The sequence below is a fragment of the Malaclemys terrapin genome, chromosome 2 (genome assembly GCF_027887155.1).
Source record: "Malaclemys terrapin pileata isolate rMalTer1 chromosome 2, rMalTer1.hap1, whole genome shotgun sequence".
Classification (NCBI taxonomy): domain Eukaryota; kingdom Metazoa; phylum Chordata; order Testudines; family Emydidae; genus Malaclemys; species Malaclemys terrapin.
Genome location: NC_071506.1, coordinates 127,193,278 through 127,220,144, shown reverse-complemented (window position 1 = coordinate 127,220,144; position 26,867 = coordinate 127,193,278). Strand labels below are relative to the sequence as shown.

Genomic DNA, 26,867 nt, shown 5'->3' with positions numbered 1-26,867 from the left:
AAATATCATAATGCCACTATATAAATCTCTGATATGCCAACACCTTGAATATTGCATGCAGTTCTGGTTGCACCATCTCAAAAAAGATTTATTAAAAACGAAAAAGGTACAGAGAAGGGCAACAAAAATAATTAAAAAGCAACAGAGGGTCCGGTGACTCCTTTAAGACTAAAAGAAGTATTGGAGCATAAGCTTTCGTGGGTGAATGCCCACGCGTCTGTTGAAGTGGGCATTCACCCACAAAAGCTTATGCTCCAATACTTCTTTTAGTCTTAAAGGTGTCACAGGACCCTCTGTTGCTTTTTACAGATTCAGACTAACATGGCTACCCCTCTGAAAAATGATTAAGAATATAGAACAGCATACGTATGAGGAGATTAAGAAGACTGGAACTCTTCAGCTTGGAAAAGAGATGACTGAAGGAGGATATGATAGAGGTCTATAAAATCATGGATGGTGAGGAGAAAGTGAATAAGGAAGTGTTATTTACTCTTCACGTAATATAAGAACTAGGGGTCACCCAATGAAATTAATAGGCATCAGGTTTAAAACAAACAAAAGGAAGTACTTCTTATCACAATGCACAGCCAACCTGTGGAACTCTTTGCCTTTGTGAAGGCCAAAAGTATAACTGGATTCAAAAGAGAATCAGATAAGTCCCCGGAGGATAGATCCATTAATGACTATCAGCCAAAATTGCCAGGGATGCAACCTCATGCTCTGGGTGTCCCTAAGCCTCTGACTGTCAGATGCTGGGACTGGACAAGAGGGGATGGATCACTTGATGATTGCCCTGTTCTATTCATTCCCTTTGAAGCATCTGGCACTGGCCACTGTCGGAAGGTGTACCACTCGTCTAACCCAGTATAGCTGTTTTTACGTTCTTACAGCTACCCTTTGGCATCACAGATGTTGCAATTATTTTGTGCTCCTACAACCTCACCCTCCCAGTGGATTATCAGCAACTGGGGACATAGGCCAGGGCTCATGCTAACATAGGGCTTGTCTATACTGGCACTTTACAGCGCTGCAACTTTCTCGCCCGGGGGTGTGAAAAAACACCCCCCTGAGCGCTGCAAGTTTCAGTGCTGTAAAGCCCCAGTGTAGACAGTGCACCAGCCCCAGCGCTGGGAGCTATGCCCCTCGTGGAGGTGAGTTTTTTATAGCACTGGGAGAGCTCTCTCCCAGCACTATGCCACGACTACACAAGCCATGTTAAAGCACTGCTGCGGCAGCGCTTTAACGTTGCTAGTGAAGATGTGCCCATGATGTAATGGACTTCATGCAAACCAAAGCAATCTAGGGCATGTCAAGTTCTTCAGGTGGAAAATCCTACAGCAATGCAGTGACTATGCTAAGATAAACACATCTGAGACAATGACTGGAGAATGACAATGTGCAAGAAATGGATGCTAGGTTCAGCCAGTGGATTTAGCCTAAATTTATGTAATATAAAAAAAATTACCCTAATTTGGGGGCCATTCAGACACATAACGAATAAATAAGATCACAGCAAATGTGATTCACACTAGGCACCTTAGAAGGGCTCACATCAGCTGTGGAAATTGTAGGGGGAAAGGCTAGGCTTGCTCTTTGAGGGAAAAAAACAAGGCTCAGAAATTACTTCTCCCTGCTGGTTTGGCATGGCCCTGATTTATCCTTCTGAAAACTTCTGAGTCCTCTTAAACCACCTAAAATGTCTCAGAAACTAACGATACCTTTTAAATCCTTCATGTCAGAGTAATATTGAATATTTGTGCCTGGAACCATTCCCAAAGCTCAAAGTGTATTAAGAGAGATTAGTTCATTAATCTACTCTTTGGTACTATGTACCTTTATAATTTTATTTTAATAATTTATACAAATTGGCAGACCAGATCCCCCTCAAGTCTTAGAAAGTTGGCTAATAGGTAATTGCTTTACATCACAAAACAAACACATTGACTTGGAACCATCTAATGTCCTTACAGTCTCAATGTCCTTCCCGTAGTGAGTGCACAAGAGAAGCTCCAAACTCAATGCCTTTAAGCTTGACTGATTGTGGATTGTACAAGGACTGGAAGTTGTTGGCATGTCAGCTTGGTGGGTCACTGCTGTCCATTTCCTTTTCACATAAAAGGATGCATCTTTCAGGCTGGAGAAGTGGACAGACCGGCAAGCTGACCTCACAGCTGTTCCTTGGTTTGTCTCAAATACAGAATATTTCAGTGTTTAAGGAGAGAGAATGTTTCAACAGGATTATGTGACTGAGTCCAGACCCGCACTTCAGCCCTAATCTCATGCAATGGCTTTTGTTTTAGTTTTGAAAAACTTCTCCCTGAACCCACAGAAGGCTCTCAGTTCTCCCCCTGGGTATTTCCTTTCTTCTTTTAAAGGAAGTCATAAAACCTACTCAATAGCTGCTTTTGCTTTCTGGCAAAATGATGCTACTCTGTTTGTCAGGTTCCATATTTTTGTCCTGCAGCCTGTCATCCCCTGTGCATCACATCTGTACTCTGTGTCCTATGAATATTAAGGAACCTGCCTGGGATTAGGAACTTTTCTTTGCATTATTTATTGTTTTTATTTGTTGGCCTTTTCTCCCTGCCGAGCTAAAGACACAGATACAGTTTTATTAAAGAGGGAACATATATGTATTCAGAAGGATACTACATACCATCAAAGTCACTGAAAGTGGACTAATCTGTGTCCAATATTCTTTATAAATTAAAGCACAGACTGCACATGGCAAAGTGCAGACCAGCGTAAATTATGAGAAGTGCAAGTTATGGGTATAAAACGTTTATGCTGTGCTGTAAATTTACACAGCACTTTAGAGAACAGAGATAAGAAACTTTCCCTGCCCAAGGAGCTTACAACCTAAAGATGAGATAAATATAAAGCAAGTCATAGCTAACAGCTAAGGAGAGGGATGGTCTGATAGATACAAATGAAGGAAGGGGGGAATTTCTACAGAGATGTGACTTCAGGTGGGTACTGAAGGGAGAAGTGGAAGTTGTTTAGGAGATGAGGTCAATGGGAGTATTCCATCCCTTTTAATTGTTGTAATATGCTAACCTCCAAACAACCATCGTTACACAAATTCCTCAAACGCAGCTCACCTGGCAGGAAGATCACACTCCTCTGAGCCAAAACTGAAATGCACAAAATCAGTTCAAGTGTCCGGCATCAAGGCATAACTGGTTTTCTAGAAACCACGATAAGCTGAAAGCAGATTTACACCTGGGTGGAGCCATGAGGATGCATCAGGTTACCATGCATCTGGTGCATCAGACCAAAGCCAACCTAAACTAGTAAAATCTTAGTGAAAGCAGAGATTGAAGTAGAAAGCTCAGCACAGCATGAGATTCATTGTATTTTCAGCTAATTTCATTCCTTGTTTGAATTTTCTCACATCTCTGCACACAGATTTTGGCTGAGCTGAGAAGCGTAAGTGCCAAATATACCACTCACTCACTCATGCCCGTCACCCCAATCGGGGTATGGGCCGCCAACCACCTCTTCCCAAAGTATTTGTGACCTATCTGAAAACAGAACATGCTCCAAACTTGTGAGAATGCCTGTTCTCATCAGACTTCCGTGCCAAAGAGTGATATCCAGAATGCTTTGCTACAACAAAGCACTAGAGGAACAGGTAAACAAAGAACCAACATTGCATTTCAGGTTCAAAGAACGCAGTCAGACTGATCTATATTCAGCCCTGCCTCTCTCTACAGGTACCTACCAATATCTTTGTGTCGATATTTGTAAATCACTTTGGGATCATTGGATGAAAGCCATTATGGGAGTGCATCGTGTTTTTCTTATATCTACATCTACTATCACCCACACCAGACAGACAGATAAGTACTAATAGGAAAAGTACTCACTTGGTCTGATGTTTGGAGCCCTTCAGATGAGCGTGATACTGTTCTATTGAGTTTAGAGTGACATTACAGATGTTACAAGTGTAACTACGCTTCAGACCTGTGAACAAAACCCAACATGGTTAGTTGCACTACGTTATTAATAACACAAACCAGCAGTTATTAGGAACAAGCTGTGCATTTTTGTGTCCTAACGTGAGAGCTACAGCAAAAAAGGCTGACCGAGAAGAGACCTGTTGTAGAAGTGGCCTAGCTCGTTTAAGCATAATCTCTTTTGTACGTTGTAACACAGGAAGAGCTCTCTCTTGTCCTGCCAACAACTAACCACTTGGGAAAACACAACGATAATACCCAAGAAATAATGCATATATGATCAACTGAACTAAGGATTTATGCCCCCGTTTTTTCAGTTGCAATTTGCTATTCTTCTTTCGCTCTGTCTGTCTGTCTGTCCTCTGTGCATATTGTCTGAGACACTGAGACAGCCATCATCATTCTATACATGGCTTGATCATCATCTTTATATAAATGGCCTAATCTTTTATTTGCTAAATGCTTCCTAATGCAGATGAAGCCAGAGAGAACATGGAACAGAGGGAGAAAAGAATCCATTTCTTTTCAGACTGTGCGATTAACTCCTGCTGGCTCTATGGCCTACCATGTTTTGAATCAAAAAGGCAGCTGGATAATATAAGCATGTATGAAATTCACCCCAAAGAGAATAAGGTTGAAAATAAGAAGGATTGTTTTAAAAAAATCCAGCATAATTCTCATTAATTAGAATACACTCAACCCATACGTCTCTCTTACCATTTCCAATTTCTTCTCAACAAAACAATTCCCTCCCTACCAACTTATGTCCTTATATAACATCCAGCATCCTGAAATGTAAACATCAGTGGAGTCTGAGCAATAAGGGAGAACATCACTGCAGCCCATGAAGTAGAGTAAATACCAGTCTCCTATCTATTACTATTATTATTAGACTAGGCATCTCCCTCCTCTATGATTTGCCACAAAAGTGACTGTACGTGAACTGGTGGGTATGAGAAGTTCTGCCTCTCTCTCTCGCTCTCTCATTTTGTTTGGTAGTTGGCACAGTTCAGCGTGACTCATTATTATTATTATAGTGATAGACAGAATGTTCAGAAGAGCTCAACACACACAATCAGGGACAGATCTTCCAAAGGGACCAGATGTCCTGTAACCAACCAGATCTGCAGGGTGCATGTTGACTGCTGAGCCCCTTTGAAAATCTGCCCCACATTGGGTGAGCTGATCACTTGAATATTGGATCTATGTTGCAGGGAGGCCTATCAAAACCAGAGCTATGTGCTAAGATGCCCGACACATTTATAGTTGGTTGCAATATCTGTCTAGGGCTCTTGATGATGGTGTTCTACTCTTCCACACAAGGCAATTCCTGACACGCTAATTTTAGCTTTCCTGTTCTTTGCTGCAATAAAAAACAGTAATTGCTATTTATATAGGTGCTCGTCTGGCTGCTGGTCAACTGAATACCACTGAACAAGAAACAACATCTCAGTGGGCTCACCGGTGTAAATGTTTTCATGTAGCATGTATTTTTTTTAAAAAATAACACTAACTGATGCCTTTTGCTTTCTATTGTATTGTTTATTCAATTGCTACAGCTAAATGGGGTTTCTTAAGTAAATGTTTAGCATTTTATCATGATGTGAACTACAGGAGGCATAGTCTGCACGTGCAACAGATCAGTTAAATGAGCAAGTAAGGGCAAGAGGAGATACTGCATGGGAATGTGCCACTGTGTACACGCTGCCACCTCACCGAACTAACTGCTCATCTATTTAAAATACAAGCACTCATTATGGTCTGTATTTCCTCCTGTAACAAAGTTGTTCCTCTACAGGGCAAGTGCTTAGTTTAAACTGCACTGTTTACCTAATTCACGTTTCTGCCTCCAGGCTTAGGCTGCAGGGCAGGGAACAGGCAATTAAACAGATGCATACTGTGACAGACACAGACCAGTGGGGTACAGGAGTCTGGTAGAGGGCAAATATACTGGTCACTGGATGAATAGTTTTCTGTTCCTGAGTAACCAGAGCAGGGGCTGCACTAGAGTAATCAGGAACCTGCTAGAACCAGTTAAGGCAGGCAGGCTAATTAGGACACCTGGAGCCAATTAAGAAGAAGCTGCTAGAATCAATTAAGGCAGGCTAATCAGAGCACCTGGATTTTAAAAAGGAGCTCACTTCAGTTTGTGGTGGGAGTGTGAGGAGCTGGGAGCAAGAGGTGCAAGGAGCTGAGAGTGAGAGGGTGTGCTGCTAGAGGACTGAGGAGCACAAGCGTTATCAGACACCAGGAGGAAGGTCCTGTGGTGAGAATAAGGAAGGTGTTTGGAGGAGGCCATGGGGAAGTAGCCCAGGGAGTTGTAGCTGTCATGCAACTGTTACAGGAGGCACTATAGGCAGCTGCAGTCCACAGGGCCCTGGGCTGGAACCCGGAGTAGAGGGCGGGCCCGGGTTCCCCCCAAACCTCCCAATTGACCTGGACTGTGGGTTCTTCCAGAGAGGAAGGCCTCTGGGCTGTTTCCCAACCCAGATGATGAATCTCTGAGACAAGAAAATCCACCAATAAACGCAGGAACCACCAAGATAGAGGAGGAACTTTGTCACAATACACATTTACAAAAGTAGGAGATGCACAAAGATTTATGAGCAAAATTGCAAGGAGAATTTCTCTGCATCTTCATGTGAAAGTCTCGGAGCTAAAGAACTAACTAAAATACAGGAAATCAACATGTGGCCTGGCCTTGCTGTTCAAACTGGGCTAAATTGCAATTTGGGCATGTAAAATTCCTCTGAATGAGGTCTCAGATGCTCACCATAGAGAAGATTTATTTATTCAAAGAGTACATGCACACACTGCTGTGAGGATGCACAATTTCATAAACATTATGATGTAAAGTGCAATGCAAAGAGGAGAAAGGCTATCAGGGATGTGCTCTAGAGTTACATTTTACTGCAACTTATTTCTGAAGACATGTCTGATAGTAAATAACTTGTCAACTAATGTACAGGGCCGGCTCCAGGCACCAGCCCACCAAGCATGTGCTTGGGGCGGTGCCTGGAGGGGGGCGGCGCGGCGGGGCGCTCCGGCCCGAGAGCGGGGCCGCGACTGGGCTCGCCGCCCTCCCCGCGGCACTCCTGCCGCCGGGGGCTCTCCGCCCTCCCCTCGGCACTGTGGCCGCCGGAGAGAGCGGAGAGCCGCGGCGGGCTCTCCGCCCTGCTCCCGGCACTCTGGCCGCCGCGGAGAGCCCCGGCCGGGCTCGCCGCCCTCCTCCCGGCGCTCTGGCCTCCGGGGGCTCTCCGCCCTCCTCCCGGTGCTCTGGTCGCCGGGGAGAGTGGAGAGCCCCGGCTGGGTTCTCCGCCCTCCTCCCGGCGCTCTGCCATGCTGGCGGGGGGGAGGAGGCGGGGGGGGTGGCTTTTTTGCCTAGGGCGGCAAAAAAGCCAGAGCCGGCCCTGCTAATGTACAATACAAACACAAACAGGCAGGTTCAGAAGGTGGAGGTTGATCTGTGCACCCCATAAAAGGTTACTTTACAGTGAAAAATTGAAATAGTTCGAAGGTTAATATAAAAATTTAATCTTGTAATAGCATCTTGATATTGTGAATGGCAGGGGTACTGCAGATTCCCTTCCAATACTGTCCTTTCCAGTCAATATTGTTCCAAGTTGTCTTCTAAAGTTAATGGGCTCAAATGGTTCATGAGTAACATATAAACTTTCAGAGCTGTTTAAGGAAATAGATAAAGAATAGGAATAAAGCTTGAAAACCAGAGTCATCCTGGGATCTCCAAGAAGATACAGAGTAACCTGTACCCAAAGCTTTGCTCTGAAAGTGAATTTATTTTATTTTTTTTGGCCTGGTAAAAATCTCTGTTGCCAAAAATTATTATTTAATGCTGACAGGGTGCTCAATGCTGTGCAATACACAGAAATAAAGAATGGCCCCGCTCTGAAAAGCTGAAAATTTACAAATAGGCCCCTGGAAGACGAATTGCACTGGTAATCTGAGAGGTGGTGATAAAACACACTTCCTAGGATAGCATGCTGCCTAGTGTCTTTCCAAAGTGCCTTACATTATTTTTTATTTGCAACAGTATGGAAAAACTGTGCTTTGTGTTCCAAACCCCAGGTATTCAGACTTGGGGTCTTGGAGAGCTCCCCCCTTGTCTGGAGAAGATGTTAGGCTGCTTAGCGCATGACAGATCAAGTAGTTATTTATATACTAATGTTCTCGTTTCATCTTATTGGACAGGTTTTCATCCCAAACATTCTTCAGTGATTTTCTACAACCACGGAATAAAGCGATATTGTTGGAGAAGTTTCCTTAGATCTACAGAAGGTTACTGACAATGTAGAGCTCAATTAATTTTTGGTCTTGTTCTGTTTTCATAAATGAGTGATCTGGGTCAGGAAATGGGGGGGTTAGCGTGGCTCCTAATTTTTTTCATGGCAGAAACTAAAAGGTTATGTTATAGAATAAGAATCGCAACGACAATCACTCTTTACACTTATAGAATACCTTTCACTGGAGGATTTCAAAGCACTTCAACAAAAGTTATCTCTGCCTCACAACACCCCTTAGTACACTTGTATTACACCTGGATAAGCTGAGACACAGAGTGATTACGTGGCTTGTCACAGAACACATCACTGGTAAAACCAGGACGAGAACCCAAGAGTCCGAACTCCCAGTTCTGTGATCTACTACTCAACAATGTCTCCTTGTAGCAGAATGAGGAAGCTCTTGCAGCTTATCATAATTGGGGGCACATCCCCAAAGATGAAACTGGGCTACCTTTTATTCTCTCTCTTTAGGAATATCCCTTGTAGGCAATGTTAACCTTGGAAAGTGCTAATGCATATGAATAGGCAGTAGCCTGTAAGAGTGGCAATTCAGTTGCAACTATTCAAGTTGACATGGACAAAAAGACTTGGATAAATTGCAATCCAGGTTTTGTTTAAAGGCTTACTGAATGTGCCACCACTGAGGACAGGCCATTTAGGATACAAGGGGGGTATCACATAAAGCTTCAAGTTGCTACAGTAACGAACGAAACCGCACAAAGCACAGACATTTACATGTCTGAATAATAATTAAAGCATCCTGGGCCCATCCTTAAGAAAGCTTGACTGCAAGCTGAGAGCTCCGCTGTTTTGCCCCAGCAGTCGAGGCGCAGTATTTCACAGCGGCCCTTGCTGGAATGGTTTAGGTACAGCGGTGAGCAGAGCTAGCAAAAGAACATGGCACAGCCCCAGATCTAGAGACAAGGGAATGGGGAGAAGACAGGATCCCTTGCTGCAGGGCCACAGAATGCTGCAAACCACGGGCTTGATCCTGTTCCCGTGGAAGTCGGAGTGGGACTGTGAGCACTGCTCAGGACAGGCAGCAGAGGCTCAGGTGAGGAAAAGGGCAGGATGATTGGCAGCAGCCCTTTTACATCAGCCTAATTGGCTACGGCCTGGCCCCCTCCGCCCTCCCTCACTATAAAGAGGCAAGGAAGCAGGCAGAGTCCTTCACTATCTCTGGGATCTGGCTACTGTCCACTCTTGCAGCCAGAAGGAAGATTGGAGACAGGAGCCCAGTAAGGAGAGATTCATACTCTTATAGTAATGCTGACCACTGCCCAGCGGCAGGAAGGAATTTCTCGCCCCTCTTTGGCCTGCAGTGCTGAGGTGCTTTTCTCTTAAAGCCTGGGACTGCTCTGAATAGTCACTGGGTAATAATGGCACCTTCTTACTCAACAGATCTGCTCCCTGTGCATGGAGTCCAGTCTGACTCAGGTGTCCAGTCAACACAGGTAGGAGACTGAGCTGGATCCTGCTCCCTCTTGTGCATCAACGTCAACAATATTGTTTCCTACGGTATAAGCAGGGCCGGCTCTGGCTTTTTTGCCGCCCCAGGCAAAAAAGCCTCCGGCCGCCCCCCCCCCGCCCCCAGCTCGGCAGGGGAGGGCGGCTGGAGCCCCAGGGGGAGGGCAGCGAGCCCCAGCCGGGGCTCCGCACTCCCCGGTGGCCAGAGTGCCGGGGGGAGGGGCACGAGTCCCAGCCGCAGCTCCGCTGTCCCCGGGGGCCAGAGCACCGGAGGGAGGGGGGCGAGTCCCGGCCGCAGCTCCGCTGTCCCCGGGGGCCAGAGCGCCAGGGGGAGGGCGGCGAGTCCCGGTCGGGGCTCCGCTCTCCCCGGTGGCCGGAGTCGGAGCACCGCGCCGCCCCCCTCCAGGTGCCGCCCCAAGCACAAGCTTGGTGGGCTGGTGCCTGGAGCCGGCCCTGGGTATAAGCTGGTTCAACCTGTGCAAAGCTGCTGAAGGAAACTGGGCACTTGGGTGTTGCCATAAAGGAATCACACGCAGGAGTACTGGCAAGAAACTGCTCTTTACTTCATGGTACCAGTCAGTTGGCATTGGTCAAGTTTACAACCCTGTTACATGGCAAGGGTCAGTATCCCCAGACTCTTAGTGGCTACTCTTACAGTCACTCAGATCATAATTTGGCTTACAGAGCCCTTATTACTGATTTATGAGAAGGAAAGGACTCAACTTGCTTTCAGCTCCTACACTGTTTACAGGGCTGAAAAGAAAAAAACTTTTGTTTGTTTGAAAGGAGCAAATTAGGCATGGAGACGATGAGACACAATATAATTCCTAGCATGCCTGGGTCCCAGAAGGAAGGTTCCTTTCTCTTTAAAAAGTACACCCAGCTCAACTCCATTATTCTTCTCTTTGAAAAAGCAGCGTGCAGGTTTCAAAAAAGCATTACGGAAAGTCACTTATGTGAGTCATTTAACATGTTTTCATTGAAAAGGCAGGGAGGAACTGAATATTATGTTAAATGCTTGTATCCCTTGTGGATGTCCTTGAAAAGGAGATGGCAATCCCAAGGCTTTTTTCCCTATAAGCAAAATTCTACATAAATGAAATACTTAAATACAGATCCTCATGCTTACAATTTCCCTATTTTGTGGCCTCCTTTAGAATTGTGTGTGAAAGAGGGGCTTTTTCTAGGATTAATCTCTCCCCTCCCTTTAAAAAATATATTTTAACCATCTAATTTCCCTGGTATCTCAGACTGTATTATCATTGATATTATACAATGGCCTTACAGCAAACTGCTTATGCTACAGTAATTTCACTTATATTCTTCGAACAAGAAAATGAAATTGCAAAGTTCAGAAAGGCTTGGTGGTTGGATTTCTGGTTTGCAGCGATTCACTTGTGTGAAGGTCTGAACAGAACATTTTAAGCTTAATTGAAGAGCCCTGTTTAGAAAAGCCAGAGCTGTGGAATTTTTAGCTATGGACTGCTGAACTTTGTAAGCCCTGTTTTAATTTACCATGTAATGGTCACCTCTTGACTTTCCACAGTATATTTTCCCCCACAGACATAGGTATGCACTTCAAATATTTAAAACTATAAAAAGTTGCAGTAATTCAGTCAGAATATGTAATATATGGCATCCTTAAATTTGATCTATTTATGGCTAATATATAATTATATAGGACTTTTTCCCCCACTCTGCTGTGAGCCCTATAAAATCACCAGTTCTAACAAAAAAAATTCATTTTTGTCTATTACATGTTCATAAAGATGTTCTGATTTTCTCTAGTATTTTTTATTTTATTTATATGGCTTCTAATCACTGCAGTATCTAGGGATGATGTTGGTAGACATACAACCGAGAGTATTTTTTCAGATTAAAAAACAAATAGTAGTAGGGATGAGAATCTAAATATTCCTAAAGTTTATAGAATTTACTGAACAAGTGGCTATTTCTTATGGGATTCTAAATGTGGTCATGATTGGGCATATAATTATGGACTACTTCTTGCCCCATTAATTTTGATTTTGGGAAATCTGGTGATGTGGCTGTTATCACATACCAACAAAACTCTTATAGTTTATTATTTTGCTTTTCACTCAAAAAGGGCCAATTTTCACTTGGAAATCGGCCAATTTTTGTGCAAAAATAGTCTCAAAATATGGCTATTATCTGGCAAAACAGGCCCATTTTTGAATTTGGAATAAAATACAAACTGAAATGTCAAGTACTTGAATCATCTCTAATTTCAACACTGGAATGACATGTGAAGTATGAATTTGGCAGGGTTGGCTTTGGATTTAGTCAGGATATGAAAAACAGTGGGAATGAAAAGTCCCCCACAGAATCAGATTGAATGAACGCTGAGAAATAAGGCCATTTTTCTCCCAAGTGGACAACACATCAAGGTAGAGGATTTTCCTGACTCAACTTTCTATCCTGAACTTCAAAAGTTAAAAATTTCTGCCATGTGTAATAATTTAGACTTAACTTTTTGCCATTTTTCTCAAGTAGCTTTTTCTCCTCTTATTTCTGTCTATATAAAAAATAATCACATATCATGTTAAGATCTTCTTTACAAATATTTAAAGGATATTTAATTTGAAGTTCATGGTATTTTTAAAAACACACAGACGACACTGACACTGCCAAATAACCACTGCAGTTCTCAACCAGAGATCCGAGGCCCCCTGGTGGGCCGTGAGCAAGTTTCAAGGGGTCCTCCATGCAGGGCTAGCATTAGACTCACTGGGGTCCAGGGCAGAAAGCCAAAGCTCCACCTTCCTGAGCCCTGCCACTCGAGGCTGAAGCTGAAGCCTGAACAGCTTAGCTACACGGACGGGGCCCACTGTGGCATGGGGCCCTGAGCAATTACCCTGCTTGCTACCCTCTAATGCCAGCCTTGGTTTTTACATGCAGAAAAACAGTTGTGGCCCAGTGGGCCGTGGAGTCTTTATAGCATGTTGAGGGGGCCTCAGCAAGAAAAATGTAGAGAACCCCTTCTATATAGTATAGAAAATAAAAGGATTCAGCAACTCTTCTAAATGCAAGAGGATAGTCCGGACGCTGTCAGGAGCAGAACAGAAATTGCAAACATATGGATGGATGCTCCTATTTCTCAAAGTTTGCTCCCAGCACCATAGCAAAGACCAAGCAATGTTCTGCATTTATAACTCAATGCTCCCTCCAGAGCTATTAGAATCTATTTCTCCACCACACTGCAAATGGAGGCAAAGAGACCAACATAGTCTTGTCACAGTGATGGGGGAACACCAAGACTGAATAATCCCTACTGACACCAAATGCTCTTCAGAACCTCCTTTTGCAAACTGGGGCTTTCAATGAAGCCAGGTTTTAAACTTTTAGTCAGCAATCAGGACTGCAGTGATAGGAAGTTGGTAACACTTTACATTAAGTTAATAAGGTTTTAATGCTCCGTTGCTAGTTGAACAGCATACACTAACAGTCTTATTGAATCGTAATTACTTGTGTAGGTGGAAGCATTGCCAGCAATTATAGCTCTTAACTGGGGACACTGAAAGCTTTTTTCCCAGAAGGAAAAGTCCTGTGTCAAAGTTATAGAGTATGATTAATAGCAGGATCCTGTCCTATACATCAGTCAGCCAGCCAGCATGCAGAAGTATCCAAAGTCCTAAGGCATTCTTAATGTACTTAGCGTCATCTCATCCTATGCTGAGATTTACAACTGGGATGTCTTGTTTTCCTCCTGCTAGAACGTTTGATTGTAGAAAGAGTAGATTGATTTATATTAATATACATATTCATTTCAGCATTAGATATATGCACACACATTTTAGATATACTGCTATAAAAACAAACAAACAATTCACTTGCTGAAAAACAAAGAATTGGAATGACGTTAAAAACGTCATTGGGCAAATTTCATATGAACCGTGCTCCTTTTGTTCATGCTGTGAGTGTCAGATCAATTTACAAATTTCTCTCCCCATCACTCATGAAGCAGCACACTCATACCATGAGTCAGTGTCCTCATGGTGCATGTGCACACAATACAAACCACAGGCCTGCTGCTGTCTCCCACTGAAGTAAATGGTTGTCTTCACTGGGAGCAAGATCACTGCAGAGTCTTTAGCAGTTCTGAGATTATAAATTTGCTATCAACATAACGTTAACACTTTTTGGCCAAGTATAACTGGATCCACCTCTTTCCTCATTACTACAACTCAATCACCATTTATTAAAAAAGCTGCATGCCACCTTTTGACAATATCACCCAGAACCATCTAAGTGTGAAAACTGGTGAAACAGAGAGAGAATGGCTACTGAAACAAGCAAATCTTTCTCAAAGGCAATAAGACCCTTCTAGAATATTTAAAGGGGTTAAAATAATAAGGAATTCCATCTGACTATTTAAATTGCTTCTTCTATATATGGGAATAGGAAATCATTATTTGGATACTAAGAGACAGAAGAGTCAAGCTTTCCTTCTATTGCAGTCTGATTCAAAAATGGAAATGCACAAAAAAGGAACCCTTACCCTGTTCATTGAACTGGAAGCCCCTTGGTCATTGGTAATTTAAATTACAAAAGGAACTCACTAGCTTTTGCAGTGTTAACAAATCAAAGCTTTCCCAGCCTACATAATTGCATTAGTCTGAGGCAAGTGTGTATATCTCTGTCCTCGACACTGGATGAAATGACAGTTTCAAGGACATAAAAGCATATATGTGTATCCAAAGGTCCAGATTTATTTTCCAGTGACTCCAGCAGTGTCAGAACATTTAGTAAAAGTTGCTGTAAAGACTACTAAGTCAATCAGCTTTTGAGGTAATGTGACTGCAGCAGACCACTCAAAAGAGCACAACACACTCGTTGTGCCATCTAAGCCATTCAATCTTCTCCTGCGCCTCATTTTATGATTATCTCCTTTGAGACAGACTATAGTTTAAGTGCTGAAGGTAATTGGTAAGATCCAACAGATGTCAAATCAAATTTCTGTACAAAAAATCTTTTCAGAAATCCATCTCTTAAAGCAAGCAAAGATGGGAAGAGAGAAATGCTGCAATCTTTAAACACGGGCTAATTGCTTGTATGTACTGTGTGGGAAGTGAATAGAGTAGTACTGGCCCCTCAAGTAAAAAGTGAACAAGAGAAGCAATGAGACACTGCTTATTGGACCAGCCCAAGTCCCTCCCTTCCTCAGATGTTGACTGGTTACAGGGACTAGTTGAGAACTAGATGAATGGCTGGACTGATCCACTATGACAATTCCTGTGTTGCTAAGAAGCATCTTCAGACCTCAAGAGATTCTTCAGGAGCTTCCATAATCATAGTGATGGAATGACTATGCTTCTCCTACGCCTATAAAATTCTGTCTGGAAGCTGCTCTTACCAATTACTTATTCACTGTAAAACATATTTAAAGCCATGTGGGAGGGAAATGCACCTCCTATATTGAGTATCAAAGGGGTAGCCGGGTTAGTCTGGATCTGTAAAAGCAGCAGAGTCTCCTGTGGCACCTTATAGATTAACAGACGTATTGGAGCATGAGCTTTCGTGGATGCATCTGAAGAAGTGGGTATTCACCCATGAAAGCTCATACTCCAATACGTCTGTTAGTCTATAAGGTGCCACAGGACTCTTTGCTCCTATATTGAGTTAGGATCTGATTTTTTTAAAACTTGTGTGTTATACACAGGAGTAGACCTCTCTTCTGTGAGTGAGTAGCCACCTTAAAAATCAACAAGACTACTGTATGCAGGTGAAAAAGGACTTTCTGATGTTTGCTACTTTAAGTCCCCCAATATGCTGCATATATTATTAGAGAACCATTCAAATTCCTTATTAATAATCTCCTTCTCCATACTTCACCAAAGATTAATTAATGATAGGTTTCAAAGCTTTCTGCTCTAGCTGACTATTTACTTGGACCAATCATTTTCTCTATCGTCTCTTACCACACAGTCTTCAGCCATCTTGTGGCACCTAATTTGGCAGTACTATTTGTAAGTTTACTCTTTTTGCAGTCTACATTAGCACAATGAGTCAGAGACACTGTATTTGTCACAGATATTCTCAAATACACCTCATTGTGGCTCAAGCGCCTTTCTAGTCTGTATTTATTTCTCTGTAGGGACATGTGTGATTATACCCACCCTGCTGCTTATTCTTTTTAAATGTATCCCTGATAATATGGTGTCAAGGCTGCTTCCCCACTTTGAACTTTAGGGTACAAATGTGGGGGCCTGCATGAAAACTTCTAAGCTTAACTACCAGCTTAGATCTGGTCCGCTGCCACCATCCCAAAGCTAATTCCCTTCCCTGGGTAGCCTTGAGAGACCTTCACCAATTCCCTGGTGGATCAAGATCCAAACTCCTTGGATCTTAAAACAAGGAGAAATTAACCATCCCCCTCCTTTCTCCCACCAACTCCTGGTGGATCAAGATCCAACCGCCTTGGATCTAAAAACAAGGAAAAATCAATCAGGTTCTTAAAAAGAAGGCTTTTAATTAAAGAAAAAGGTAAAAATTATCTCTGTAAAATCAGGATGGAAAAATAACTTTACAGGGTAATCAAACTTAAAGATCTCAGAGGACCCCCCTCTAGCCTTAGGTTCAAAGTATAGCAAACAGAGATAAACACTCTAGCAAAAGGTACATTTACAAGTTGAGAAAACAAAGATAAACTAACACACCTTGCCTGGCTGTTTACTTACAAGTTTGAAATATGAGAGACTTGTTCAGAAAGATTTGGAGAACCTGGATTGATGTCTGGTCCCTCTTAGTCCCAAGAGCGAACAACTTCCCAAACAAAGAGCACAAACAAAAGCCTTCCCCCGCCCAAGATTTGAAAGTATCTTGTCCCCTTATTGGTCCTTTGGGTCAGGTGTCAGCCAGGTTACCTGAGCTTCTTAACCCTTTACAGGGAAAAGGATTTTGGAGTCTCTGGCCAGGAGGGATTTTATAGTACTGTACACAGGAGAGCTGTTACCCTTCCCTTTATAGTTATGACATATGGGGTCATATGGGATCATATCTTCTCTAGCACATGATTTACAGCTGTGGATTAGGCAAATATTGGAACCACATAGAATTTTATTATATCAACAGATCATTATAGCACCAGATAGTCTCTGACAAAAATAAGAGCCCAACAAATAGACATGACACACTGAGGTCCTTTCCTAAAACTGGAAATATTGCCTAAGTGGTTATTCTGGCCAAGAAAACAATGACATTGGACAGGGAGAACAAGGTTGCACCATCATTGGGATCCTGCTAGGATGTTACAGACACAGTCAGACATGTTAAATGCACAGCTTTTTAGTGCAATTCTTCATCTCATGGGCAGCATCATGCTGAATATGCTGATCAGATAACAATGCCTAGTGTGCTGGCTAAAATGCTAGCAAAAGGGTTTGTTTTCCATAATGCTGCATTATGATTTTTTAAAATCAAGCCAATGTATTTACTAGAACTGGCAAGGTCTAATACAAAGTGAGACTGGTATAAAGATTCTCCCTTCTTAAATATCATTTAGAGGCCTCATCCTGCCTTGATTTTCACCAGATACTTTAAGAGTCATTGCTAGTGGACATAGTGTCCTGGACAAATACTTGTGTGTCCTCTATTACTCCATTCTGCCTCTCCTCTTGAGGAAGCAGACAATGGACCAGAATGAGAAGTCTACTTCGCCACCTATGCTTTAGGCTTGAGATGCTTACATTCCTAGCAGTGTGATTTCAAGGGTAATCCCTCATTTGCTAATCTCTCATAATGATAAGTTTATTGTGCAGAAATATTCACTATATAACTATCATAGGTTTCACCCCCACTCTGGACTTCAGAGTACAGATATGGGGACCTGCATGTGAACCCCTAAGCTGAATTACCAGCTTAGATCTGGTTTTGCTGCCACCACTCCCAAGTACTAACTCCCTTCCCTGGGAAGACTTCTTCACCAATTTCCAGGTGAACACCAATCCAAACCCTTGGATCTTAACACAAGGAGAATTTAACCTTCCCCCCTCCTATTCCTGGTGAGTCCAGATCCAGTCCCCTTGGATCTTAACACAAGGAAAAATCAATCATGTTCTTAAAAATAAGACTTTTAATTAAAGAAAAGGAAGGTAAAAGAAAACTCTCTGGGAGATAGCATACAAGCTGATCTCACAGATAACAGATTCAAAACACAGAGGATGTTCCCCTGGACAAAAAGTTAGTTACACAAAAAATACCCAATTTGATTATTCCCTAATGCCCAAGACAAGTTACAAAGAAAATAAACATAAACCTATTTATTCCCTTCACTATGTCGGAGAATACTCATTACTTGATAAGAGGCTGATTTCTGGGGCTTTCCCACTCTGGTCAAAACTGAAACTGACTCTAACAACAAAGAGACTTGATTCCCTCCTTCCCCTTGAACCATCTTGTTCCCCCATTGGTTCCTCTGGTCAGGTGTCAGCTAGGCTAGGTGAACTTCTTAACCCTTTACTGGTAAAAGAGGCATTAACCCTTAACTATCAGTTTATGACAATAACAATTCTATTTTTTTAATAAAACCCCTTAATTTCAAACTTAATCCAGCCAAGAATTTTGCCACACGCAGTCTGCAGCAATATTGTACATTTACCTGCTACTGTGTATGCTTGAAATGATTCCAAGATCCATTACTCTTTTGTTATTTAGTGTGTTCACTTGTATGCATGTAACTGTTTAATTTAAGACATTAATTTAGCATGGTTGTCTTGAGCTGCAATTACCTTTGTGCAATGCAACCACCATTTTTTACACATAAAAATTCAGTGTCGGTGATGTCACATAATTCATCCTCCTGTAAAAGCCTCCCAAGTACTTGTCGATGATACAGGCAATCATGCTGGAAAGGATACTGCTTGATTTATTCTGCAGTCTAGTTCCGTAAAGATGAATCTCACTCATGCTTTCAAATTTGTTTGACTCACTCATGCTGAGTCTAAGTTCTACACTTTGAAGTGTTTTGGAAGGTCATCCTGGACTATAATATGTTACTTCTCTGTTCTTGAAGTAATGAGTAAGACTTCCTGTGAACCTGATGAATTACATATGCAAGCTGTTTGTGCACATAAATCCAGCTATTCCTGGGGTTATCAGGTGCTTCTCAACAGTTTTCTGCTACTTTTAAAATCAGAGCAATAATGCCAGGAGAGTGCTGTTTATGTAAAGCTGGGGAGAAATATTGCTTCTTTGGAAGGAAAGGGAAGGGTTGCAATCAGCTTACTGATTGTCACTAAAAACAGATTCCATTGCACAGCAGGAGGACTAGTGCTCAAGAACATCAAGCATACTTCCGATCAGATACTCTTATGTAAATCAAAAGTAAAACTTCCTAAACCAATAGTTGGAACCCAAAGGTGAAATTCACTCCTCTCTAGAGGGCCAGCACAGAACCTATCCACCATTTAAGTTGCCTTAATGCCCTGGTGAATTCAATTGTACATCCATAACTTGTTCCAGATTCCACCATGGCCATTCCTGAATCTCTTCACTCAGGCTAGGTCTACACTTCCCGCCTGAATCGGCGGGTAGAAATCAATCTCTCGGGGATCGAATTATCGCGTCTCATCAGGATGCGACAATCGATCCCTGAATCGACGCTCTTACTCCACCAGCGGAGGTGGGAGTAAGCGCCGTCGACGGGGAGCCGTGGAGGTCTATTTTGCTGCCATCCTCACAGCGGGGTAAGTCGGCTCCGATAGGTCGAATTCAGCTACGCTATTCGCGTAGCTGAATTTGTGTATCTTAAATCGACCCCCCCCCCCCCAGTGAAGACCTGCCCTCAGATTATCTTAATTAATATTGCAAGAATATGGCATATAAAATCCTGTGGAAACTGTTTACAGAGATAGCACGGACTCGAATATTGAAAGTGTGTTTCATATCAGTTATTTGCACATTCCTTAATAAGGCAAAAATTAAAATTTTACTTTGTTTTTTTTTCCCAGCAACTAAGGAATCCAGTGGTAAAGCCCTTGTGGATAAAGTCTAGAGTCATACATTGCTTGGAGAAACTTCTACTTTTCTCTCTTCAAAGCAGTAAACTTGAACCTGATTTTAACACAGACTAAGGATTTTGTTCATTTTCATCAATTTTAATTTTATGCCACTCATAAAAAGCTTGTAGCCAAATTTGTATGAGGAAACCTTTGATTAGCAAAAGAGTAGTTGATCATCAATAGACCCATCAATGCTGAGTGAGCTTCCAGGCCAGATCCTCCTCTTAGCCAGGGGAGATGCACTAGCTGTGTAGCTCAAAAAATGGATATTAGGTCAGCATCTTGTGCACTATAAAGTATTCTTTGCTAGCTGGCATTTGAGATTAAAATCAGGAGTCATGTACTGAAATTACCATGAGGCATCGTGCTGGATTTCAACAAAATGCTAAACTATTGTTAAGCAAGGGAAAGGCTTACAAGGAATGATAAGGATCAAAAAGATCAATGTAACCAGCTCAGAAACAACACACTTCTCCCAATCAACTAGGCACAGTGGGCCAAATCCCTAGCTGGAATAAATTAGCTCCATTGAAATAGTGTACCAATAATGACATTGGTACAGACAAATCAATGGAGGTACCCCACTTTACATCAGCTGAGGATCTGGGTCAATGTTAGCATATTAGTTACAGTGTTGCATCTTTTGTCAGTTACCAAGGCACCGCTAGCCAGCAAGAACACAGCAACTTATAGGGATTCCATTTTAGCCTCTTGACCAATATATGTTGGCTAGCATTTATATATATATATATATATACACACACACACATATCCTATCAATAAAATGTATTCTCTGCAGCATATATATATTAGTATGCATTAATCAGAAAAGCTGGGATGTATCTTTACTTAGGCCTTGTCTACGCTACGGGGTTAGGTAGAATTTAGCCGATTTAAAAATGACTGCATCCACACAACCAACCCCATTCCATCAACCTAAAGGGCTCTTAAAATCGACTTCTGTACCCCTCCCCGACGAGGGGATTAGTGCTAAAATCGACCTTGTTGGGTCGAACGGTATTGGCCTCCGGGAGCTATCCGAGAATGCTCCATTGTGACCGCTCTGGACAGCACTTTGAACTCCGATGCACTAGCCAGGTAGACAGGAAAAGCCCCGGGAACTTTTGAATTTCATTTCCTGTTTGGTCAGCGTGGCGAACTCAGCAGCATTCAGCAGCACAGGTGACCATGCAGTCCCCCCCAGAATCGTAGAGCGTAGAATGTTTCTAGGCTCCCCCTATCGTCTCCGTCCCTGAGGTTATCACAGATTAGAAGGCGAAAAAAACTGCACTCACAATGACATGTTTTCCGAGCCCATGCAGTCCTCCCGCACTCATAGGGCTCAGCTTAATGCATGGAGGCATTCAGTGGCAGAGGCCAGGAAGGAATTAAGTGAGTGTGGAGAGTGGAGGCAGGACGCGATGCTGAGGCTAATGGGGGAGCAAATGGATATGATGAAGCGTCTGGTGGGGGAGCAAATGGACATGATGAAGCATCTGTTGGAGCTGCAGGAAAGCCAGCAAGAGCACAGACTCCCACTGCATCCACTGTATAACCGCCTACTCTCCTCCCCATGTTCCATAGCCTCCGGGCACCCAGCCACTCCACTCCAGAGGATGGCCCAAGCAACAGAAGGCTGACTTGATTTTTAGTGTGGCTACAATAAGCAATGTGGCCTTGTCCTTCCCTCCTCCCCCACCCCACCCCACCCAGGCTACCTTGTCCGTTATCTCATTATTTTTTTTAATTAATAAAGAAAGAATGCACGGTTTCAAAACAATAGTTACTTTATTTCGAACGGGGGAGGGTGGCTGGCTTACAGGGAATTAAAATCAACAAAGGGAGCGGGTTTGCATCAAGGAGAAACACACACAACTGTCACACCGAAGCCTGGCTAGTCATGAAACTGGTTTTCAAAGCCTCTCTGATGCACAGCGCACCTTGCTGTGCTCTTCTAATCGCCCTGGTGTCTGGCTGCTCAAAATCAGATGCCAGGCTATTTGCCTCAATCTCCTACCCTGCCATAAATGTCTCCCCGTTACTCTCACAGATATTATGGAGCACACAGCAAGAAGCAATAACAATGGGAATGTTGGTTGCGCTGAGATCTGACCAACAGTGCCAGCGAGCTTTTAAACATCCAAAGGCCCATTCTACCACCATTCTGCACTTGCTTCGTCTATAGTTGAACTGCTCCTTACTACTGTCCAAGTTTCATGAGCCATGGGAGCAAGGGGTAGGCTGGGGTAAGTGTGACCGCACGGTGCTGCCGGCTGGGAGAGCAGTCTGAGGCAGAAGCCTCCAGCTCGCATGATATTCCAGGCAGGATTGAATCTCCATGAGACGAAACTTAAAGAAGAGAATGACCTGGAGTCTCTGGCTCCCATTCGGTGCTCTAAGAGGAGGATAGCTATGTCTGTCCAGGTGCCCCTGATCGACCTCACTGAGGAGGATTCCAAGGAGTCCTCCGAGAGCAGCAGTACCATGTCTGCCAGCAGCACCCAGGAGGACCAGAACGGATCCCCTGACCTCGTCGCTGGGGAGCAGGAGAGCAGAGTTACAGCGGAAGCGGTGGAGCCGTACACCATGCCCTGGAGGTTGCTAGGAGCCAGGCAGGGAAGACATTCCCAGAACCCCCGGCCAAGCTACATGTCCGACGAGGATGGGTACCAGTCCGACTGCGCTGTCTGCTGCAAAGGCAAGGAGCTGCTGCTGTGTAGCAATGCCAGCTGCTGCAGGTGCTTCTGTGTTGAATGCTTGGAGGTCCTGGTAGGGCAAGGTAGCCCAGCCAAGACAAAAGAGCAAAAGACCTGGAGCTGTTACATGTGTCAACCATAGAAGTGCTATGGGGTGTTACAGCGCCGACCAGACTGGAATGTACGGCTGCAAGATTTCTTCACCAGCGAGAAAGGACAGGAATGTGATGCACCTAAAATCTAAAAAGGCCCACGCATTTCCCAGAGTCACTACCCTTGATAACACAATGTCAATGATTGCATTGGCTACTTGGATCACAGCAGCCCCCACAGTAGACTTGCCCACAACAGCAGCGGTGATGGTCAGGGCCGGCTTTAGGCCGATTCAACCAATTCCCCTGAATCGGGCCTCACACCTAAGAGGGCCCCACGCCCAAGCCCTGGCACTGCGTACCGGCAAGAACCGGTGCGTCATACCGGGGTGGACCGGCTTCCCCAGGGGGCAATTTAAAGTGCCTGGGGCTCCCAGCAGGGGCTGGAGCCCCAAGCCCTTTAAATTGCCACCAAAGCCCCACTGCTGGAGCCCTGGGGTAGGGCTGCGGGGCTCTGGGGGCTATTTAAAGGGCCAGGGCTCCAGCTGCCTCTGCCACCCCATCCTTTAAATAACCACCGGAGCCCCGCCACTTCCCCAGGGCTCTCGCAGCTATTTAAAGGGCCGGGGTGGTAGAAGCAGGGGAGCCCCAGGCCCTTTAAATAGCCCCTGGAGCCCTGGGATAGCGAGGGGCTCAGGGGCTTTTTAAAGGGCCGGGGCTGCAGCTGCCTCTATTGCACCCCCTGCCTGTACCAGCCCCGCACCCCTGCCCTGCCCGCACCCAGCCCCTGTCTCCAGCCAGCCCTGCACCCCCTGCCCACAGCCAGCCCCTGCTGCACCCCCTGTCCTGCCCGCACCAGCCCCGCCCGCCTGCAGCCAGCCCTGCACCCCCTGCCCACAGCCAGCCCTGCCCTGTCTCCAGCCAACCCCTACCGCACCCCCCTGCGGCCCTGCCCGAAGCCAGCCAGCCCCACACACACACTGCCCGCACCAGCCCTGCACTCCCTGCCCTGCCTGCAGCCAGCCCCTGTCTCCAGCCAGCCCCTGCTGCACCCTCTGCCTGTAGCCAGCCCCGGCCCCCTCCCGTCTCCAGCCAGTCCCACACTCCTCTGTCTCCAGCCCTGCCAACCGCTGCCGCACCCCTCTGCAGCCCTGCCTGAAGCCAGCCAGCCCGCCCCACACCCCCGTCTCCATCCAGCCCCACACCCCTTGCCCTGCCTCCATCCAGCCCCATGTCCACTGGTGCCCTGCAGTTCCCAGGGCAGTAACCCTGCACACCTGCTTCAATGAGGGGGGCAGGGAGCAGCTGGGACCCACACATGTGCACACTGACCCCCTGGGAGTGGTGGGGACCCACACATGTGAAACGGAGCTCATTAATAACCAATCAACAGCATATATGACTCAATGTACATAATATATAATTTTATTATTTATATAGTTATGGAAAGTAAATAATACCTGAAGACATTAAAGGCTTTTTTTAAACTTTTTTTTTTTTTTTTTAAATCATCCCTGCTGGGGCCCCACCAAAAATGTTCGAATTGGGCCCCGCACTTCCTAAAGCTGGCCCTGGTGACGGTTAGCTAAGTGGGCTCCATGCTTGCCATGGTATGGCATCTGCTCGGGTAACCCAGGAAAAAAGGTGCAAAACGATTGTCTGCCGTTGCTTGCACGGAGGGAGGGGCGACTGACGACATGTACCCAAAACCACCCACGATAATGTTTTTGCCCCATCAGGCTTTGGGAGCTTAACCCAGAATTCCCATGGGCGGCGGAGACTGCGGGAACTGTGGGATAGCTACATATCCCGCTCCATAACTCAATGCTAGCCACGGTAGTGAGGATACACTCCGCTGACTTAATGCGCTTAGTGGGGACATACGCAATCGACTGTATAAAATCGATTTCTAAAAATCAACTTATATAAAATCAACCTAATTTCGTACTGTAGACATGGCCTTCTCTTATGCTAAATATCCCATAACACCTTGCATTTAATGAAGTAAGCTTTGGCTTAAGTAGATAGGAAAGTTGTCAGGTTTTATCATAACAACAGGCAGGGAGTTACTCTCGCAGGCCAGTACGGGAATGTCCCAAAGGAAGAAGACAAGACATATGATTGTTCGACCCTAGTAAAGGCTTACAATGTGCCGTCACACTTGGTATCTGGAGTGCAGCAGACGTTCAGAATAAAGAGATAAGGGGTACACCATGGTATCAGCAAAACAAAGCAGAAAGCGGATTGGTTAAACTCTAGTTTCAGATGACAAGACTGTACCTTTTACCAGTAAACAGGTAGGATATAAAAAGATGGCTTTAGGGTTGTAATGGTGGGAGCACACCTTCTGTGTGAGATGAATGTAACAAGGCTCCCAGAGACTGGTACCAGAGAGAACCTTTTTCCTGTACTAAAAATACTACATTTTTATTGGCTTAAAGCAATAAACCTGACTGATACTGATTATTTGGTCTTTTGAATATATTTCATAAGGAACCAAAGTGTGGTTGCACACACACTGAGATAATTAACCCTTTCTTTGCTTGACTAGAATATAACAGTGTAAAAAGCATCACTCCTGGCATATAGCATCAGCAGCCCTTTTTGTGACAGCATCCATGATGCTAAGTGAGAACGATACAATTCCTGCAGGGGAAAGAGGCTGCAAAATCTCTTAACTAAAATATGTTTTCAGACCGACTTTCACATTAAAAATATTAAAGTGTGAAATTATAGGACTATGACAAAGAGAAATAAAATTAGCTCTGGATAATCTACAAAATGGAACCAGCTTTAAACAGAGAATAAAGGACAACAGTTAACATGGGAACTGCAGGGCACAAGATCAAAATTAATGATATTCTGGCTGACTCATGCTTATAAACACTGCCAACCTAAAAGGGTGACATTGTAAGATACAGGTCTTCTAATCAACTGAGTTCTGGACAAAGTGACATAGAATCCAGTATTAGCGTGGAAGGCCCTTTTGCCACTCAAACAGAGAAGTGCTCACATCAGTAGAGCAGCTCAAGTTGGGAGTTTTTGTGCTAGTCCCCAAAAGCTCTGTTTAAATAATGCTAAGATTGTGACCCAAACTGACAGTGACGAGGAAATCCCAGGCAAGGCTGATCTCGATCCCTTGATTTTTACTCTGTGCACTGAGCTGGATCTAAGAAGGGTGGCTTGAACACCAAGGCTAAACAGAATTTTTCATTTCACATTAAATTTTTTCATTGAAAAATCTAAGTTTTCAACACAAAAATTGTAACAAAATTGTTTTGTTCAAAGTTTTTTTATGGAAGAAAAGTTGGATTTTTCAGCAAAATAAATAAATAAATAAATAAAAATAATGGAGATATCCTATCTCCTAGAACTGAAAGGGACCTTGAAAGGTCATTGAGTCCAGCCCCCTGCCTTCACTAGCAGGACCAAGTACTGATTTTGCCCCAGATCCCTAAATGGCCCCCTCAAGGATTGAACTCACAACCCTGGGTTTAGTAGGCCAATGCTCAAACCACTGAGCTATCCCTCCCCACAAACAAGCTCTACATAGGGGTCACATTTGGTGCAGGTTTAAAGTATTACAGACATATGCCTGCTTGACGATAGAAGGTGTCATTAACTGTGTCACAACAGTGTTAGCTGCCTTCAGACACCAGCTGACTTTTATGCTTAGGCTCATGCAGAACGTTAATGGCTAGATTTCAAAAGAGCTCAGCGCTTATCAGGTGTATGATGGATACTGAGCTTTTCTGAAGATCTGGCTCTCATTTTGGTGCCTAAATGGAAGCTGAGATCTTTTGAAACTCTTGCTTTAAATCTGCCACGAGCTGCCAGCTGCTAAGGCCATGGCATAGCATACTTGGCAGGATGGCTATCTATCTGACCTGGGTATCTCGGCATTTTCACACAAGATATCCCAATAAAAACCAAAACTCTAATGTACCAATAGCCTCACCAAGTACAAGTGCACTGCTGATACTGACACATGACAAAGGAGGACTCTTATCTCTGGACCTAAAATCTACCAAGATGTACAAACCTCAAATGCCAAAAGACATGCCACCTGTTTTCAAATCTGTTGGCCTTTCCTGCCCTAACTCTTTGCCAGAGAGCACAGGTGTCGGAGCATCGGCATAGAACTTCACAGAATTGGTCAAGACAGTTGGAATAGATGGGATGTGGAGAAGGTAAAATGGTTTCTAAAGGGAAGTGAGCCCAGTTTGATAGTGGTTTTTGCTTCAGTTATACAGGTGAGAAGTAATGAGTTAGAATTAGGAAGAACTTAAAGATTAATGCTCTTTCTGCACTTGTGTTTACCTTTGCACTATCA

At 44.1% G+C, this 26,867-nt stretch overlaps 1 protein-coding gene across 3 annotated transcripts in view; it reads right to left on the bottom strand.

Annotated features, from left to right (window-relative positions):
* The window catches only part of ZMAT4 (zinc finger matrin-type 4), a 166,877-nt gene that overhangs the window by 13,721 nt on the left and 126,289 nt on the right, over window positions 1–26,867 (bottom strand). For all 3 annotated transcript variants that reach the window (XR_008443946.1, XM_054019508.1, XM_054019507.1), the window contains exon 6: window positions 3,870–3,966. Coding sequence is in view for 2 of the 3 variants with exons in the window: in XM_054019508.1 (XP_053875483.1) it covers window positions 3,870–3,966 (97 nt within the window). In the remaining variant the exon portion in view is untranslated. The remainder of the gene's footprint in view (window positions 1–3,869; window positions 3,967–26,867) is intronic.